This window comes from Eleginops maclovinus, chromosome 5, assembly GCF_036324505.1.
Source record: "Eleginops maclovinus isolate JMC-PN-2008 ecotype Puerto Natales chromosome 5, JC_Emac_rtc_rv5, whole genome shotgun sequence".
Classification (NCBI taxonomy): Eukaryota; Metazoa; Chordata; class Actinopteri; order Perciformes; family Eleginopidae; genus Eleginops; species Eleginops maclovinus.
The window spans coordinates 6,741,614-6,762,846 of NC_086353.1; the positions used below are offsets into that span (position 1 = coordinate 6,741,614).

Consider the following 21,233-nt stretch of genomic DNA (forward strand, 5'->3'; position numbering starts at 1 on the left):
ATGTATAAAGAAGTATAGGGAATACAGTGCTTTATCTTTAGCTTGAGGAGTAATGCTGTCCAAGCTTCACCGTTGTTCAGTTATGTATAGGCTATTACAATATATATATTAGTCGTCCTTTTCTTTATAATAGAATTGAGTCCATCAGTATTACTTTCAAGGTGTTTTGGCCTTTCCTCTGAACTCTGAAACACTTTCTGTGTTACTCTTACGGTTTGAAAATAATAGGCTAAACGTAATTGTTTTCATGTGAATATATTATCAGAACAATAGAGAGCATTAGGACCCTGAGCCTGACGGGGAAGCCCCCCTCCCTTCTCTTTATCCATTGATCTGACAGTCTGAGCTCGCAGCCAGTCAGAGGAAGGATGAGAGGTGGAGAAGGAGGCGGCTTGCGGTGTTTGGTGCCGTGCGCCGAAGTTTAGCCAAATTGCTACGTTGTTTGAAAACCTACCGGCAGGTCTTCTGCAATGTCTGTCAAACACAGCAGCTCTTTATTCGACACATTTTCAACCGGATAACCCCGAGCTGACGGTTGGATTACTACTAATCTGTGTTATTGTAGGTAGACAAACTAATTCATTTTTTTGGAGCTATTTTCTTTTGCGTTTGGACTTGTCACCAGCAACCGGTGCAGCAAGCAGTCACACAGTGTCCCCACAACAGCTGACTGGAGGCGTAGACAGGAGAATCACACGTGTATCCTCCTTCTGTTTGGGATTTATTTTAAAACAGGAAGAGTAAAAGCCGGTTAACATGTCGCTAAGCAGAAGTATTGAATTTGAACACTTTGAGGAACGAGAGAAGCCGCATCGGACACCGAGGACTAACTCGGGCTCCGGGTCCCAGTCCGGCTCCAGAGGAAACGGTGTGGTCCCCAGCCCTGCTCACAGTGCGCACTGTAGCTTCTACCGGACCCGCACCCTCCAGTCCCTCACCTCCGAGAAAAAAGCAAGAAAAGTGCGGTTTTATCGCAATGGGGACAGATATTTTAAAGGTTTGGTTTATGCCATATCTAGCGACAGGTTCCGGTCCATGGATGCTCTGCTCATGGAGCTCACAAGGTCCCTGTCGGACAATGTCAACCTTCCTCAAGGAGTCCGGACCTTATACGCTTTGGATGGAGGAAAGAGGATCACCAGTCTGGATGAGTTAGTAGAGGGTAAGGGTGATAATGGATGTAACCTTATGTGAACACCAATCATGAAATAGGGTCAATACTTTATACCGATGATAGATAAAGTGCATTGATTCAGTCATGCCATTGATTTTTTATAAAAGCTCAGTTCTGCCTTGAGCAATGGCTAAATGGTCCATGCAAATATACACTGATCGATGCAGCTTCAGGCAAATAAAAAGTCACTTTTAGAACATATTCACGTTGTTTAGGGCTTACCCCTATATGGCTCATGATTCTGTTTACTTTGTGAATTAAACATCTGGATGTCATTTGCAGGAAAGTTGAGTCTGTCAGGCAAAATGTAGTTTTGTGTTCCTTTTTATGCAGAGTTCTACAAATGAGGTTTCCTTCTGAAGGACATCACAGTATAATGGATGCAGTGCAGCGCTTCCTTTGCATCATTTGCATCATTGACATAACTGTTCTGACATATTTGACCCATGTGTCTGCATGCAGACAAGCAGATCCCTCCTCAGTGCAGCTTTGGTTCTGCACAGGCTGCTAATGCGCTTCAGGGTCCATTGATCTCAGTTGGACTCTTTCACTCTCTCCCCTCTTTAGTTGAGTTTGTGCAGGTTTGAAAGTGCCTTGTGTAGCTCTAAGTGCAATCCTGCCTGGGAATTAATGTGTGATGAATGTGTATGTTTTTGCAGGGTCCATTGGATGCTCTCTTAAATTGATCTCACCCTTGGGGCTTGAAAGATGGAAATTTTCCTCCCCCATCCAGTTTGTTGGTTGAAGTGTAGGGGCGAAAGAATGGCTTTTAATACTGGAAATGTGATAACAATTTTGGAAAATTGGACAACTCAGATATATTAACTTAAAGTTAAAGTTATTGAGTCATTAGTGGAAAGTTCCAGGATCAGTTTAGTGTTTTAGATAAGGAACTGCAGGACAGACATTAGTCCCTAAACACATTTGGTTTAGTGCATGATCCGACAAGTTTTTTATACTATTTTTAAGTTTTGACATCATGTCCAAGGCAGACACCAATAGAGCACAGGCTTCTCCTTCCCTTTCACTTTAATGCAGTGTAATTCACCCCTGCAGAGACAGTGGCCTCTCAGTAATAAGTTAATCCTTGTGTGTGTGTGTGTGTGTGTGTGTGTGTGTGTGTGTGTGTGTGTGTGTGTATGTGTGTGTGTGTGTGTGTGTGTGTGTGTGTGTGTGTGTGTGTATGTATGTGTACTGTGACCTTCTGCAATCCTCTTTTATCAGGAGAGGTCACGGCACTGCCACAACACTCAGGATCCACTGACGTCTTACTACAGTCATTATTCCTGTATACTCGTCTACATTCATCTCACATCCTTATAAAACCTGACACTCTGTGCTACACTGATTTCCTATGCCCCCCTCCCCTGAGTGACTGAGAAAGATTTGGGCCAGAGCCTGATCTAAATTCTGTAGCGTCATTAGTTTGACAATTTGAGCAAAAGTTGTTTTGGTGCATTGGCAGTCTGCCACTGCACCTCTGCACTTAATGTGCAGGAAACTCTTGTGAAATGAGGCTCCTGGACAAACATGTCCTACTAGTTGTGTTTCATTTGTTCTGGATGAAAAGTTTTTTCTTTTAATTAAATTGTGTACACCTCATCACTCAAATTGTGGGAAAATTTAAAAAATCAAGAAGACAATCAGACTTGGCACATAATAATACAAAAACCAAGAATTGAATGTCTCACATCAGCCAGTCCAACATCCAAGGTGATTGAAAATGTAATTTACCCGCACACAACCGTCTTGGTTCTGTTGAAAACTTGAACACAAGCAAGTCATAAACATTGGATTTTTTTCCCATCTCTATAATCCATCCCATACTGTATAGACACAGCACAAGACTACCTGGTTTTTCTGAAGAACCCTAGTGTCAGTGTTTCCATGGTCTTGTTTCCATTTCATTCACATTCATATTGAGAATTTGAATTATAATAGTTATTTTAAATACTGTGAGCACATCTACTAAACTTCATTCCATCTGTTTGTATTGTTTGTAATGGCCAAAGTCAATTAAGACCTAAGATCTAAAAAACACAGCAAATTAGCCGACTATTTACATGGCTTGATACCTTGAGGGGTGCGTTTTTATGACTTGGGTAAAATCAGATGTGAGATGCACTGCAGGGTGGCAGAGCATCAGTGTCTTGTCCTTGTTTACTCGCCCATCTAATGGACAGAGAAAGGAAACATTGCTGCACAGCTCAGCAGTCTGCCTCCATTGATTGGGGCCTGCTGGGGCTCTTTTGTGTAAAAACCCAATAAGCACCATTCACATGTGTGTCCCCTCTGGCTGGATGGGATTATTAAACCAACCGGTCAGCTCTTAGGGAGACGTGCCAAGAGCCACCGGGAGCAGTCGAGCAGAGCTGGCCAGGTTTTAGTGTTCCATTGATAGCACAGCAAGGTCAAGTTGTTTATCCTAATCACGTGTTGGAGGTAGGTTCAAATCTACAGTTAACGCCTGCAGCCCTTTTCAACTCATTGTGGTTGTTTGGACTATTCCGTCATGGGATATTTTGGAACTGATTTCCTTTCCAAATACTGCCGAATTGGTCAATATGGAGTTGATTATACCTGTCTTTATTAAAGAATAGCAGCTGTAAGCTCTGATAACTTTCTGACAAACAATAGCTTTGTAGAATTCATTAACGTATTTTGAAATGGGTAATGTTCTGTGTAACCTATCAAGGGAAAAATAAATAAATAAAAACAACTTATTCCAATTAAGTGCACCTGTTAGAGAAGTTCCACACAAACTAGTAAACCAACTTTAATACCCACAATAAAAGGAAATTATGTGTTTATTGTCTGGATAAAATCAATTATTGAAGTCTTGTGAATGAACAAGATGTGTTTTTGCCTGGAGACCCTCCGTTTCAAACTATTTAGATTTTAATTAGCTGTGGTTAATAAATTCACAGTTTTAGGAGCCGCTCAGTCATGAATATTTTGAAATGCCTAATTTGTTGCAGCGTTTGGGGTTTGGCTCGAGGCTAACACTGCTGAGCTGTATCACTAATGTAGGCTTGATTGAAAGGGGTTTGTTGGATAGAAGAACAAACTAGACATGGACATATGTGACATTATTTGAATAAACTGAGCAACAGATTGGGACCTCCCCGCCAACCCCCTCTAAAAGATGTGGCAATATAGTATGTCACAAATAGTTAGCTCACCATACTTGTCCAATTCCTTTTACTAGAGTAGTGAATATTAAGTCAGTAAAACAAAACAGAAGGCCATACATGCTAAGAGTATCATTGGATCATGGGGTCACTTCATTGGTTTGGTGAAGAGAAGCTTATATTGTCTTAATATAACCGCTATTTTATGATTCCCTTTCACCATCATTGCTCTCGTTTTGTATTGGTAACAGATGTGAGACCACTGCATTAAAGCTGCTGGACATGATAGACAGCTCTGTTAAAGCTGACCTCATCTGTCATCCACATGAGGACAGCAGCCAGTGGCGGCTGGTTTGGGCTCCCCTCGCATCACTGAGGGATGTTGCACCTGAGACCCCTGCACCTCGGGGAATAAGCCTGTCACCAATCACCATCTGAGGTCTTTCCAGCATACTGTCATTGTGCCCCTGATGAATGACACCCCCAGTTATATTTTGTTTTAGTTTTTCAGCTAGGGCTCATTCGCCCCAGATGTGACCTTGCATTTTAATTAGCCTTTGGTTAATTGTGAGCTTAATAAAGCCAGGTATCGTGGGACACTCTGTCTCATCTGGCCTTCTTTCACTGCAGCTCGCGTCTTTTGTCTTGATATTCATCAGATAACTACAATTGTATAGCTTCGGATTTGATACTGTTTGTAGAATTCTTGACACTGTCCCACAAACCTTTACAAGTTGTATACTAAGAGATTTCGGAGGTATGTCCTCTTATAGGATTATACATTATGCAGCTTATAAACTAGCCTGTGTTTTTGCTCCCTTGCCAGTCTCAGTGCTATGCAGTTCTATCAATGACTCAGAGATGCAGAGTTAAGGCCTGACAGAAATTTTAACAAGCTACGGTTTTTCAGTTTCTCAGTTTGTGCCTGCTATTCTTCTCCTTTAAAGTTTTGAGGAGAAGTATTTATCCTCTAGCCCTGTAAATATCTTTACTGATAAGCTGTGGATATTTGATAGATCACAAGTATCTTATATGTTTTGTGGAGTATCTGTTAAACAGAAGTTTATTCTTAGAGAGATCCATGTTTTTGTGGTAAATACTTTGGTGATGAAGTCAGAATGAACAAAATGTATGTGTCACTTTTCCTCTCTTACTCAGTGGAACAGAACAGCATTGAATTTCTCATCCAACACTCAGCCTTCAAAACAATCACCAGACATTCCTCCTGTGGTTAACATGTTTCGGCCTTGTTCTGGTCACATGACTTTGTTCTTAAGGGGAAACATTTGCTTGTTAAAACGTGGAATCTCAGGCTGGCAGATAAAACAAAGTGCTTTGCATTGGATGAAGGCCAACGCAGCAGCTCGGCAGCTGAAGGGGAGAGAGGACAGTGGTACACTGGCCTGGCCTCTCAATGCGCCTTTTTGTTTCTACTGAGGAATGTTAACTCTTTGTTGTCCCTCTGATTCCCCTTGTGGCATGTGGACCTGGTATTTTGTGGTGCATACCATACATGTCAGATGAAATCTGATGTACAGTATGTGCAGTATGTGTGTGTGATCTTTACAATATTTAATTTAAAACACACTATTCCAATTTCTTAATCATGGTAAATTGGGCTTGGCATTATATCGATATAAGATATTCGGATAAAAGAACGGTCATATCGCCTTTTTTTGGTTCTATAGGAAACAGTGTAGTAAACTGATGTATATGTATCATTTAATATTATCTGTCTTTACCCACTAATTCAGTGATCAAAATGACTGATGATGATTACCAGAAATCTCATTGTGTAAATATGTTATGAAAGCACCTACATTGTAGTCAACCCTAAAATAATTTGAAGACATGAGATCAACTCTTCAAACTGCTTTCTTCCCCCAGGTGAGAGTTATGTGTGTGCCTCAAACGAGCCCTTCAGACGAGTGGACTACAACAAGAACGTTAACCCTAACTGGGCAGTGGGCAGCAAAACCGGCACATCTCGCTCCCTTTCCTCCCTCCTCCCGTCGAAGAGCGAGTTGCAGCGTGAGTCCAAGGACTTCATCAAACCCAAACTAGTCACAGTCATCCGCAGCGGAGTCAAACCGCGCAAAGCAGTAAGGGTACTGCTCAACAAGAAGACGGCTCACTCCTTCGAGCAGGTGCTCACTGACATCACAGATGCTATCAAGTTGGACTCTGGAGCTGTGAGGAGGCTGTACACTCTGGAGGGCAAACAGGTGAGTCTGTTACAATGCATGTTGGGTTAATAACCCTAAATTATGGAAAACCCGTTACAGAAAATCAAGTACTTTTCTTTCGTGCCGATATTGATGAAGTCATTGACGGAAATTACACAACATGACAGTTGGAAGGAGTTGTGTTTTCAGTCAGATGAAATTGGATAGTGTGTGTATGAAAACCAGGTGGGACAGCTGAGCTTTTCAGCCAAAGGTTTCATCTCTAAAAAGTGCTATGATTTATAGGTTTCAGCTGTGTCAGCAGTCTAGGTAATTACACCCCATTTAATCATCCATACATAATTACACGCCACGCTTATTTCAAAGAGGCAGTAATGAATACACTTAAGAGTTCAGGCGTTTTGTTATATCCATCAGTACAGTTTCCTTTATACCTTGTCTTTCCATTAAGCCATTGAGTCTGTTTTTGCTATAATCATATCCACCTGGGACTCGTATATAGTAATATTTACATCTGAGATTCTCATTTAGGGTCCCTGGTGTTATGGGATGAGGTGATTTTGAACACATGGTGCCCCTAATCCAAAAGATTTATATGATGCTGTCTCATCCGGATAGTCGGATAGTTAAAATGGGTAAAGCTGTTTAATGCAATTAACCAAACAAAAGTACGGGGTCAAAATGAACTGGAAATAAAGGAGGGTGTATGTAAAAACTTGAAGGCTTGTTTGAGAATTATAAAACATGTTTCCACTTATATGGTTTGGCCACAGCTGCACACATAAATGTTTCTTGTAAGAATCGTATTTGATTCTCCACTGTGATTATTTCAGTCCCATATCTGTCACATAAGCCATTTATCTCTCAATTTCCATCTGTAGTAAATACCAACTAGATCAGCTGTGCAGACCAGCTGCTCTTCCCAGCCATTTCACACCCTGTATTGCTATGAAGAATGTTGCATTGGACTTTATAGGTTACTTGGTACTTTGGTACTTAAGATACATTTGTATTGTAAACGTTATCTTACTTGCTTCGCATTATTTACCTACTTTGTGCATTTCACATTTGACTATTCATCTGTACACCAAAAAGATTGGCATATTATTAGACAGATGGAGAGAGAGCACCCTTTCTGTAACCTCTCTAATGAGTTTATTTCACTCAAGAAAAGCATTGTTTTCATAAATGTCCAGTGGCTCAGTCAGTACGGGGCTTGGACTGGGAATCGTAGGGTCGCCGGTTCAAGTCCCCGAACAGATTTGAAATATGGAAAGTGGACTGCTACTTGGAGAGGTCCCAGTTCACCTCCTAGGCCCTGCTGTGGTGCCCTTGAGCAAGGCACCGGACACCTCCAATCCCCCCTCCCCATTGCTCCCCGGGCGCTGCACGATAGCTGCCCACTGCTCCTAGCACTAGGATGGGTTAAATGCATGTGTGTGCTCTGCTGTGTGCATGTATGTGACTAATAAAGAGGGTTTCATCCTCCGAGTCTATCTATCTAAATCAAATGAAGCATACAGCTCCACTATTGTGGACATTTTTCGAGTAATATCCTTTACCTAAATGGTGCCTTAACATGTCAAGAAAGTACGATTAGGTGAGACTGTGTTTCAATAATCAAAGTATTTTCTAGCTTTTCAGCTGTCACTTAAGCTGAATCAGACATTTGGATCTATAAGCAGTAGCAGTAGCTGCCATTGGTAAGGCAGTGAGTGTGTTTGTGCCGAATGACTCATTCAGTATTTAAAAACTGACTCTCTGCTTTAGAATTGCTTATACTCTCTTGGCTTCAACAGGAGTAGTCTCAGAATTAAATTAAGAGTGTGATTCAGAGGTTTAACCCATTAAGCCTGTAACGTGATCCTGACACCAGAGCTTGACTCCTGACAGTATCCTGTCCATGATAGTATCACTCAGTTCAGTCAGAAGAGGTTTTATTTAACATGGTCTGAGGCTTTTAAGTTGTTGACAACATCATCTGTACTGTATTCGGCAGTGCTGCCTTTCTTTTTGGGGCGGCAGTGGACTTGGTCTTGGGACCGAAGGGTCGCCGGTTCACGTCCCGATCGGACCAAAAAAAATATGGAGTGAGCTGGTAGCTGGAGAGGTGCCAGTTCTCCTCCTAGGCCACTGCCGAGGTGCCCTTGAGCAAGGCACCTAACCTCTATCTGCTCCCTTGGCGCCGGGTACCTGGCTTCTCTGCCACCTCTCCTCTGCATGTGGTTGTGTGTGCATGTATTTCCTCTGTGTTTGTGCATGTATATCCTCTGTGTGTTTAATGTGTGTCAACACAACAGAGTAGAGAAAGGGATTAATAAAAGTATGTCTTCTTCTTCTTCTTAGAGAATTTAATGGAAGAGCATAACATCTTGTCACGTTTTCCTTTTTGGCTCTCTCTGTCATGAAGCCTCTCTTTGCTGATGAGTCTCTTTTAACATCCTACGTGGCGCCATACTGGTGGCGAGAAGGCTCTTTCCCACATACATGTAGGCACTATCCTGTAAAAATCATGTCTCTCCAAAACATCAACTTTTCATGAGCTAAGAAAAGCTTTGTGACCATGCAAAGAAAAATAGGATATTTTTCCACTACATTTGAAGTTAGATGGGTTTCACTCGCAAGCAAAGACATGCATCTCATAAATATGTGTTCTTATATATTAAATGGAGTTTGTGTAAAAAAAAAAAAAAAAGAAGGATATTTTCTTGTGTTGGTTACATTGAAAGAACACTGAGGTTTTGGGAAGCTTGTTTGCCTTCAAACCCCCAAATCAGACCGGATGATCAATATCAATTACAGCATGTTCAGAGTAGAACTAGCATACAGTATCTGAGACTGGAGGCGAGGCACAGACTCCATCCAGTTGTTGAAATACATTTTTAGATGTTAAATTTCATCGTTTCCATGTGTGCAAAGTGCATTATGCAATGAAAGGAATAGAAACTGTACAGTATCATATGTGTTCACAAATGGTTGCAAACAATGTTAACCTTTGGTTTAGATAGCAGTGCTTTGTTTTAGGTGTATATTATCAAACATATTATTCCCTAAAAAGTAAGGCTCTTCACTCACACCCAAAAACACACAAACACGCTCCAAATGCCTTCCAGCAGCAGCCTGCCATCTGCTCCTCCAAAATCAAATCACAGGTCCCAGCCACCCGGTCTGCAGCCCCCTCCCACTTACACTTACACACACACACACGCATACACACTCAGAGGCCCCCCACTGGGGCCCTGGCCACAACCGGATAATTAGACCTATAAGCTGGAAGCGAGGGGTTAAAGTGCAGCTGTCAGGTGTGTGTGTTTGTGTGTGTGTTCAGGGATGTGCATGTGTGATTGCACAATACATCTCTGTCCACTCTCCCTCCACGATGCAAAGATGCTCTTCAGACTGAATGTTAATTGTAGATCTTGGTTATCAGGGCCAGCAGAATCAGCTGCTGCTTTTCAAAGAAACCCCTGTTTTACATCTCAAAGCTGACTGGGCAGGCGGAAAATAAGATTCTCCTTTTTTTTACTGTCTAATCAATGCATTCATTAATGTGGGGCGCAGTTAACGGTCCAGTACTTGCTAAGTTCTCTTTCTTTATGTATGAATCATTTAAACTCTGTCAATGGAACTGTAGAAAGAAGAAGATAAAACGAAAGTATTGAATTGTAAGGACAGAAACTTTAACCCTGGACTTTCCTCGCCTCCACATAGCCTATCTCTACGTGAGGTGGTTATACATGTCATATTGTCGCATTTGGAAAGTGATATTGGACACACCTTTGTGTAGGATGTTAAAAAGGTGTAGGATGTTAAACCATCAAACGGTGTATTCTCTCAACTCCCCCACTACAGTGGATTATCCTGTGAAAGTCCTGAACCCCAGCATAAGCTGCAGCAACCTGGCACTGACCTGGCTACAGCCTGGCACATTAACGTGCTGTCAGCTCAGAGAAGTTGACTGAGAATTGTGTTGACAAAAGATGGAAAGGGCAGAAGAAGAGGGTTGTTGCCAGAGAAGGAGGGTGAACGGACACAAAGCGCATTTCCCAGCCCCCAGTCTCTCTAGTGCTTGCTTCCCTCTACCTTTTCTATGCCCCCCTTGTTACCACCCTGACTATTTATCCCACTGTGCAGAGCAGCTGACAACACTTCTGTTTGCCGTAATTACATTACAAATTCGTATTCCCTCTTCAGTTACAGGATCCTTGTTTAGGTAATTTCTTTTTAGAAACATCCAGGATTAGAATTGAAAGGATGCAGCGTAATCGAATGTACACACACACACACACACACACACACACACACACACACACACACACACACACACACACACACACACACACACACACACACACACACACACACACACACACAAACACTATCTAGGTCCCAATTCAATGTCAGATTCAAGGACCTCACGGATTTTACCGATTTTTGGTCACCTTTCTTTTTAAACCGGTGCATTTTGGGAGAACAAGATACTGTCCAGGATATTTCCCTGCCTTTACCCCAATGTAGCCATCAGCCCCCTCTGACCTGACACATAATCAATGCCAGTCAGTCTTTAGTACTGCTATTAAAACATTTGAGGTAAATCTGGTACGTAGCATTAAGCAGAATTCCCATTTTAAGATAGATAATGACTGTGTGGTTGGTGTGAGTGAATAATCGATAACATTGGTTTATTTAAAGAAGTATTATTCCTGAAAACATTGTTATTGTTAATAGTTCCCCAATCTTGGATGCATAGCATTTGTTTATTTCACCATAGTCATCTATTGGTTTCCTCTACATGATGACACATTTTTTAAATCATTAGAGTATTCTGAGGCTCTCTTAGCACGGTTCACCTAATACTCTGACATTGAACAACTACAGTAAATGCTGTTGGCCTCCCTCATACATGTAGCCACCTCTACTGTACTCTAAGTAAAACATACCTCGCTGCAAATGGTTGCGATCAAAAAAGGCCTCCTCTTATATCTTAACATCTTTTTTGGCCACCACTCATCATGTGGTTTGATCATCAATCGGATAATTAGCAAGAGCGCACTACATATATCAATTCAAGATTTTTATTTCAGAAACAACTTTGTAGTGATAAAACTAAAGATTGTGTCCTGGCTGAACATTTACATAACTTAAACATAGATTTTCTCTTGTCAAAAACATCTGCCTGAACATCCTAAAAACAGTGGCCTATGTTCCCAATCCTTTTTACTCAGTAATGTTATCAGGATGACAGCCAGTCTGCCCATTAACCAGGAACTGGAAACAGTCCTGAGCTGGAAGAGCTTACATGCTCATGTCCCTAAAATCTATAAAGACCTTGTCAGTACACAAGCAGAGGGAGGAAATGGGACTCTGATAATTGGAAAGTCTGCTCAGATGGAATGTCTTTGTTTGTTTACATCATGGCATGCGCGTGCATACTGTATCTTTATATAATAAACTAAAGAAATGCACGACTGAAAAAATGTACATAAGCAGTATTATTTGATGAAAGACATTCCTGCTGTTTTCTTCATCACACCCTATGATGTGTTTAACTAGGTTTTCTTTTGTATCTCAGTTTGTCTGTAATTCTTAGAGGCAAGTGTGTAAATGCTTCTGCATGCATACAGTGTGCCTAACAGACCTTGAAGGTCACATGCATGTCTCGATACTGCAGCAGTTTATCAGGCTGCAAATCATTTTCTGCTATGCTGTGGGTAGCAGCAGCATGTAGGGAGCTACTCTCAACAAACAGGTTCTTCTTACTTACCATTTATTTGCAGTAAATAGAGAGTAAATAAAAAAAAATACAGACAGACTTCATTTATCTATAGTGGCTTTTTCCTCCATCTCCTTCCTTTTTTTTCTAGTCTTTGTCCCAAAAACATTTACAATTGTGTGACTTGCTGCCTAACTATCACCCCGTAGACATGGTTGTTAATTCAATATATTGTACTCTGTGAGTAGATCGTAAGAATATTTTTGTGCATGGAACATTAAGCACCATTTAAAATAGAAGTAATCATAGTAGTGGTAAAATAAACTACTTGCTATTGTGAATTCAATTCAGCCCTAGATTACTTGCAAATATTTGATCCCCGTCATGTCATCAAGATAACAGCTAGCTAGTTCATGGTGCATGGATTGCTGGGTTTTGGGGGCATGCACATTAGCAAGAGAGGGAGGTGGATGTTGGTTAGCGTGACACTGAAGCACTGTGGCATCATTTCACATGACACGCTTCTAATGATGATGGCCTCCTGGCCCCGATACTCTCAAACAGCCCCGTCTCACAGTACATGTGTTAGGAGGAACGTGCGGCTCTGCTGTCTTTTACCAACAGTTAGAGGGTTTACATTCACTATATTTATAGACAGTCACTTATAGTCACTTATAGACGGATTAATAAGACTGTCTCCCTGTCTTAGTAGCTGGGGTCATGGCCACACAGGCTCCATGTGATTGTGAGGCATGAGCTGTTTTCAGGGCCAAGTCTGGATTAAACACCACCATTCAGGTCAACAGCCATGAAACTCGCATGGCCACCTATTGTTCTGCACAGTCATTAGCATACAGCTCCATCTGACGCCAGCGCAGTGACACCATCCAACCAGGAACCATTTCTGCTAGGTTGAGTTTTTGTTCACTCTGGACTCATTACGTTTTTACTGTCTGAACTTCAAGTAGTGTTTGGTGAGCACTATTCTACTTATACGTTAACCATATGCCAACATAATCCCCTATGTAATCAAGCTCATTTGAATGATATGGACCTTGCATCTCTGTTTTACAAATAATAAAAATTCATGGGCCTCTGACTAGGGCTTTTGTTTTGCTAGGCAACAACTAGCTATTACAGTGGGGATTTTTGAGGTTGCTGGTGTTGGATACACACATTACAAAAGCTATACGCTCTTAATCTAAGCCTCACATTTTATATCCACTTACTAAAAGTCAACAACCTCAAACCAATCAGAATTACACATTTTATGTGGAACTTACCATTTCAGAATTACATTCCTCATTTTATAGTTCCTATCTAACAACTATTTTTCTATGTTTCCCCCATTTTTTAAATCTACCTTGTGTTTATTCAGGGGCCTCGTAGCAGCGTGGAAGTCAGAAACTAAATCAGTGGAATCAAAATGATGAGGCCCTGGAGTAATAGTGCTGCTGTCTGGCCTTAGGATATAAAATCCCCAACCCCTCTTTCTTGTCTCTTGTCCTAGCAGATGGCTCACACACACACACACACACACACACACACACACACACACACACACACACACACACACACACACACACACACACACACACACACACACACACACACACACACACACACACACACACACAAACCAGGCGCTGGGGCTGCAAAATAGCTGCCCACTGCTCCTAGTACTAGGATGGGTTAAATGCAGAGAACCAATTTCTCTGCTGTGTGCTCTGCTGTGTGCATGTATGTGACAATAAAGAGGGTTTCATCCTCCGATTCTAACTTCTAACACACACACACACACACACACACACACACACACACACACACACACACACACACACACACACACACACACACACACACACACACCCTCAATGCTTTCTCCCAGTCTTGGTGGGCATCACAAACGCACTTCATTGTAATTATAAAGAAAAAAGTGCCTGACCAACGTTTCACAAGTGCTGGCATGATACTCTGCATTGACAAACAGGAAACAAAAAGCCGGCAGACGACAGAGAGCGGGGGGGTGTTGGCTGTGCACAAGGCAACACACAAGGGGGTGGGGGGGACATCCATTGTGTGCTGTGTGATCTCCTACTTGTTTTGCTTTGTTTGTCCAGAGCCTGGCCCTCATCCATTCTTTGCAGCAGGCCTTTCACTCTCCCAACAGGAGAGTTGACATCATGATATCCAAATCCCAACCCACACACTATTGTTTATCTACTTGAGTTTAATCATTCAAGCAGGCACAGATTGCCTCAGCAAGTTTTGTCAGATTGATGTGATGAATGTGTTTGCACAGGGCGGATGCTGACAACTGTACCACAGCTCTGATGCTGATAGTGGATATCCCTTTGCGCTTTGAACAGCATCTAATGATTAGATTCCATGAGGTGTAATTCCTAGTTTAGGAGTTTTGATATTTATGTTAATAGTCAGTTTTTTTTTCATATTGCAAACATGATATACATTTTACACTCCAAGAGATATTCATGTAGATCATTGTCAAAGTCAAGTTAAAGTCCACTTTATTGTCAAAGTTTCCACATGTGTTATACATACAGAAAATTGAAATACCGTTTCTGGCAGTCCCACAGTACAAATATAAACAAGAACATATAACATAAAAAGATAAAAATTGGAGACTTGTTGTGGAACAGCTATATTATATTTTGAGCATGTATTGCCTTCTAGCCCCTTATTAAGTGCTGCAATATTGTAGATTTTAATTGGAGACTGAGTGTCATGTTAATTGGTAACAAAAACAACATTTTTATGCATCTCTTGTGGATCCCTTAGCACCTCAGCAATACAGCAAGTCGCGCTGTCTAAATGAAAGGAGTAATCTACTGAGGCTCATTTGGGCTAAAGTTGTGTGTGCATGTTTTGGTTTCTACTCCCACTCATTCCTACTTGCACAGCTCCATTAGAGTATAAAGAGCTCAGCGCTTGTGTACATTCAGAAAGCTCGAGGTTATGTACAGTAATGTCTCTCTTCTTCTGTGTGTGAATATGTCTCGGAGGAGAGCGAGGGCCAGACAGCAGAGAAATATGTGATAGGCCAACCAGCTAGTGGCGGATGTGAGGGAGACTGGATTGCCTTGAGTTTCCATAAATTGGATAACAAATGAAGGAAAACTGCCAACTTAAAGTTACGCTCCATTGGTCTGTAGCCCTCAGTGTATTAAAATAAAGTGACTCTTATGAATTAATGAAATCCTGTTTATGACAACCCTACGGAAACATGCTTCTTCATGTTTCTTCTTCAACGCCTTCACTGAGCTTTGTTGTTGGTTCTTTTCCCGTGTGGTTGCTGTTGAATGTTTTAGAGAACATAACAATGTAGTGAATCCAGAGTAGTGACGTATTAAAGATGGTGTTAGATTTCTCAATGCTCCTTTTTGTGCCGCCGCCACCTTTTATTGGCTCTTACAAGTCTGAGATTTACTCCTCTGATCCAAAGGAATTAAACAGTCTCAGGAAGCAGCCCCGGTCTGTTTGTAAGAGTTCAAACAGGGTTAATTACCTGTTTGGATTTAGCTTAAGCATCACCCTGGTGAATTTTATAGGTATTTAGCTATCTGGATAGTCTTAAGAGTTGAAGCATGAGTGGGTAAACTAATGTAGGATATTTGTTTTTTCATTTGCTTAACATCCAGAGAGAAATACAATAAATCATATGCTCTGACAAAAAAAAAGGCTAGCTTATATGTCTTTCACAGGACTGTAGATTTGCTATCTACCTGATAACCTTCTGTCTTTTGAGAAAGGCATAAAAGGACGGGCAGTCAGTGTTGCAATATTGTGACTTTCTCACCTTATTTAGCAACTTCTGCTGCTGCTTTCTTTAGATGCAGCAGACTAGACCCTTCAATGCCGTATTAATGCCCTAAACCTTTGGAGCTAGTGCTGCTAGCTACTTTCATTGGAGAATAGTTGGGGACATTGGGGTTTATTGTCATATAATTTAAACAAATCTGGCTTACTCTATAACATCAACCAAGAGTAATTCAATAATGCTAGATATCATAAAAGGTGAATTCCTTTGTGTCAGCAGGAGTGCTGTGTAGGGTGACCTTCCCAGAGGCAGATATTTTTATTGTCTTTCCTTCAGGACTCAAACCACCTTCTTTCCCTCTTGCTCATTTGGCTCAGTGTGATGAGCAACAATGAGAGGTTTGGAGGTAAAAGGGGTTGATGGTACCCAATGATTACTGTGATTATTGTCCCGTCAGCCTGAAAGAGAGCCTTTACTTTCTTGGGTGTTTCTTGTTTAGCCATTCACAGCCTTTTCCACTGCCCTGATTTTTCACCACCTGCTGATGTGTGACATTTCGTTTTGGAACAAAGCCCTGACTTACTGTAGGAGCAAAAGAAGGCAATTCCCACCCACTCAATACCACTGTACAGTTAAACTACATTGTTGATGTTTTGAATATATTTGAATAGTAGATGTTTTGAAAATCTAAATCGCACAAGTATTTTTGTTACAACCTACTGCCCATTTTTATTTTTTGAAAACAATTCAGATTCACGTCAAATATATTGATTTCTTTTGACACTTTCACTCATACTAAAAGCCCTCTGCCTGTACGTAGGTCCTCTGTTGCCAAGCGTGGCAGGGCAGAAAGTACAGCAGGCTACACAGAGGACACAGACTGATGGTGAAAGCAAGAGACCAGACATACAAGAGAAGGGGGGGGGGGGGTTGTTACATCTCAGAGGGCAAACTTCAGCATAGCCTCAAGACACGTCAACCAGCCAATGACAGGACCCTGCAAACATAACACTTCACTGATTGGCCGAGACAAGCCCTAGCAGGGCAGCACTTGTGATGGAGTGCCAATGGCTGTTCATGTTGGCCGTGGTTGACAAGAGCAAGAAGAAACATGGATAATACGATCTGACATTCATACTATCCTTTTTACTTTATCCAAAAGATCTGCTGCACATTTGTTGATGCTTAACTTTATTAGACGGGGAATCAAACAACACATTTTATCCAAAGCATTCTTCTTTATTCAGGTACATACAGTCTTCCTAATCAGGTTATTGTAAATAGTGCGGTTTGCATCTAAAAACGTTCAAAATAGTTCTTATCTTTTGAACCTGGGGCTTTTCAGACATTTGTCTCAATTTCACTGCCTTCCCCTGGGCATCGCCGGCTGGCTGGAATATACTTTATCACAGGCCACAGCAGTGAAGCCTTGCAGTGAGAGAGGTGTGTGTAGAGGTGAAAGTAAATTAGATCACAGCCAGGGGCTCTCTCAACCAAGATATATAATATTCTAGCTGTTCATTTCTGTTCTCCAGAATAAGCCTGTTGCCTCAGCTGGTGTTGGGACAAGCATGTACTGCGGCATCAGCAATTAAAATAAACGAGAAGTGATTTCAGTCAATTTGCTTTTTTAGGTGCAGAAATGAAAATGCAGAGCTTAGCGTGTTGACAGCGTCACATGACATTTGGGCAATGTTTTGTATTGTTTCTTTTTTCTTCTTATTGACAGTTTACTAGCTAAATTAAAACCACTCTAGTGTCCCTTAAATTTGAATCTGCCACCAGGGAATGGTTAGCCTAGCTTAGCGTAGCAGAAAGACTATAGGACAGGAGGGTGAAACTGCTAATCTGACTCCATCAGTATAAAAAACAACATTTTATCGTGTGATGGGGATTCATGTACTCTTTTTTTATCCCTAAGCTGTTGCCATGCAACCAAGACAAACTGTAGGAAGGTATGGTGCCTTGCCAACAAATAGCCTGGCACATAACGCCTTGTAAAATGGAAACATTATTTTTTCAAGCTAAATGTTTCAATGATTAAACAACAGGTGAGCTTTAGAGTTGCAGGTAGTCCAATTTTGTAACAGTTGGACCGAGACAGGCTACCTGTTTGCCATAGTTTCCAGTCTTTGGGCTAAGCTAGGCTAACTGGTTGCTGGCAGCAGCGCTTTATTTAAATGACAAAAGTAAAAATGTGTATACATCTTTGCATTTAAAGCAAAGAAGCGTATGTCTCCATGTTTGAGGTGTCGGTCTCTGATGGCAGATGTTACCACGGTAGATTTCCTGCCAGGGGACAATGCTCACTTCAGCAGTCCTCTGTCATGCGGTGTCACATTGTCCTCTAACAAACGACCAGCGTGCTTCTTAACAACGCAGCCCATCAAGTGAATGAAAAGAATGCTGCACAGTGTGAACATGATGCTGTGTGCACACCAGAGGAAGCAGTGTGTGGATAAAGGTCAGAGGTCAGAGGGACATATCATCCTTCACTACACCAGAGTCCATTTTTGACACCTTCACCGGACTGTCCCTATGCACTGTTGCCATGGTGATTCTAACACCTGTGCCCTGACAGTATGGTGTGGCTATCAGCTGCCAGATTCCAGAGGGAGAGCTCATCCAAGGAATGGCATCTATAGTATTCAAGCTATGTCAAACCTTTTGATACTCACCACAGCTCAACTCCTGATCTACTTCCACTGATCATTTGTATTTGTTGCCATGTAAAGACGCCACCAGATGATTAGACAAAAAGGCCATATGAAGGCCAGGAAGGGCGTTTATTGATTATTCATGAGCATGTTATGGATACGGCTTCCTGTTTCATTTTTTATGGATGCTGTCTGAACGTAGGACCTGCAGAAGTGTCATGTGAAGTGTGTTATTCATTATTAATGAATGTGTACCTCAGGCCTAATGTAATGGTCGTTTTTGGTGTTTTTTAATGTTCATTACTATTTTTGTTGTCAGATGTCACACCCCTACTCCACTCTCCTGTTTTCTTGTTGCCTCGGACTCTTGTTTCTACTGTGGAGATTGTTTATGCTCTGTAGTCGTAATTTAGCATTTCCTGACCACCACAGTTTTTGTGATACCAACTGACACACAAACACACGCACAGAAACACCCAGAAACACAGGCACATGCACACACACACACACGCAACTGCAACCCACTGAGTCTGCCCCCAAATCTCCCCCAGAGAATCCATCTGCCCACAATCTTTTGCCATCTTGCTCTCCTCCTCCATACTCTTGTTTCACGTGTGTGTGTGTGTGTGTGTGTGTGTGTGTGTGTGTGTGTGTGTGTGTGTGTGTGTGTGTGTGTGTGTGTGTGTGTGTGTGTGTGTGTGTGTGTGTGTGTGTGTGTGTGTGTGTGTGTGTGTGTGTGTGTGTGTGTGTGTGTGTGTGTGTGTGTGTGTGTGTGTTTGCATGTATACAGTACATACAGTATACATGGCAGTGTGTGGGGGCTCTTTTGTGTGGGTGCAATCGTGTGTGATGAAGGATGAGATGATGAATGGATCTATTTCTCCTTTCTCCGCCTACTTGTCCACCTACAGCAACGGAGGGATAATCTGTGTGTGTACATGTGTAGGCATAACTCACCATAGTTTAAAAGTAACTCATGTTTCTGTCTCCACGGGTGGCTGATGGGTGTAAAAGGAAAAGTGCTCTGAGCTGCAGACAAAATCACAATCACATTGAGACAGAATAGAAAGAGCAAGACAGATCGCCCTGCAGCACACACACACACACTGTACTGCTTTCCCATGACGCTGCATTGACTATGCAGTATTCGGGGTGTCAGGGTGTTTTGACCTTGTCCTGTTGTTGCGCTCCCTCTCTCTGTGCTGTTGACTCGACACATACACATTTACAAGTCACAACCTTACCGTACAACACACATCCTACACACTGATTTTAGTTGGCCTATTTCAATGAGCATGAGACATTGTTTGATATATTAAAAAAAGATGCACCTAAAACATGTAAAGTAGAATGAAAGGCAGGAGCATCATGTCATCTTTTTTAAGGAACACTAGATTATCGAACTACATCAACCGTGTCTTACTGTATGAAAGAAGCTAAAGTGAATAGCTTTAGTTGTTCCCAATCAAATAACTATTTAATAACAGTCTCCCACCCAGACCAACGAGTCGTTCGTGCGCTTCTCAGATGACCCCCTTAACCGACAACATATGCTAAGCTTTGTAAATATTTGAAATTTTACATACATGCCAGCCACCAACTGTCAGTAGAGTAATGCGAAACATTCAGTAGGATCGTGTTGCGTTATCTTAAGGACCTCTATGTCTCAAAATGAGTCTGATCAGGTTATACACAAGCAAACAATGTTTAAAGTATCCCATTATTACCTTACTTTCTCTAGGCTTTAGGTATCATAAAAAGTAGTATTCCTCTCTAAGTATTATCCATCTTTTTCACTTCTCCTCTCTTCCTCCAGATTATCTGCCTGCAGGACTTCTTTGGAGACGATGATGTGTTTATAGCGTGCGGCCCGGAGAAACACCGCTATGCGCAGGACGACTTCCTTTTGGATCAGAGTGGTAAGGCTTCCACAGCCTTTATGACTGGTAGGCTTGACTAAGACTAACTAAACATCTGTGTGTGTGTGTGTGTGTGTGTGTGTGCGCGCGTGCGTGCGTGTGCGTGTGTGTGTGTGCTTTTGTGTTTGCCTCGGTATCCTTCCTCACCATGCATCACTCACTGCTTTCAATACTCTTTTCTTTTAGGAAGTTTGCAGCAGGAAATTAGGTTTTTGTGTTTGTTGTATTCTTTACTTATATAATTCTCTTATCAATTTTTTTTGTTTATTATAAATGTATTGGAAAGTCAGCTTATGTATTTGCATAGTATTATACAAATCGCCTGATGGAAATCACCATTGTATCTTTAAAAAACAGACTTCAAAAGCACAGGGCAGCATACTGTATGACCTCTTTAAACCAGCAGATCTAGTCCCTATCAGAGCTATGTACACAGGACAACCTCTCGGAAAGGAAAAGGAGTTTATTATAGTAACAGTCCAGAGTATTGACATCCCGTTAAGTTTTTGTGTTGTTTTTTCAGGTTAGCTAACAACAGGGAGGCATATCCTCACACACACACACACACACACACACACACACACACACACACACACACACACACACACACACACACACACACACACACACACACACACACACACACACACTGTGTTCACTGTTGCTGAGGAAGAT

General features: G+C 41.7%; 1 protein-coding gene across 1 annotated transcript in view; it reads left to right on the forward strand.

The window, feature by feature from the left end:
• Positions 1-380: 380 nt before the first annotated feature.
• dclk2a (doublecortin-like kinase 2a) overlaps positions 381-21,233 on the forward strand; it is a 36,997-nt gene continuing 16,144 nt past the window's right edge. The window contains 3 exon segments of the mRNA XM_063884608.1: positions 381-1,162; positions 6,193-6,530; positions 20,456-20,558. Coding sequence (XP_063740678.1) covers positions 757-1,162; positions 6,193-6,530; positions 20,456-20,558 — 847 coding nt within the window. The 5' untranslated portion in view covers positions 381-756.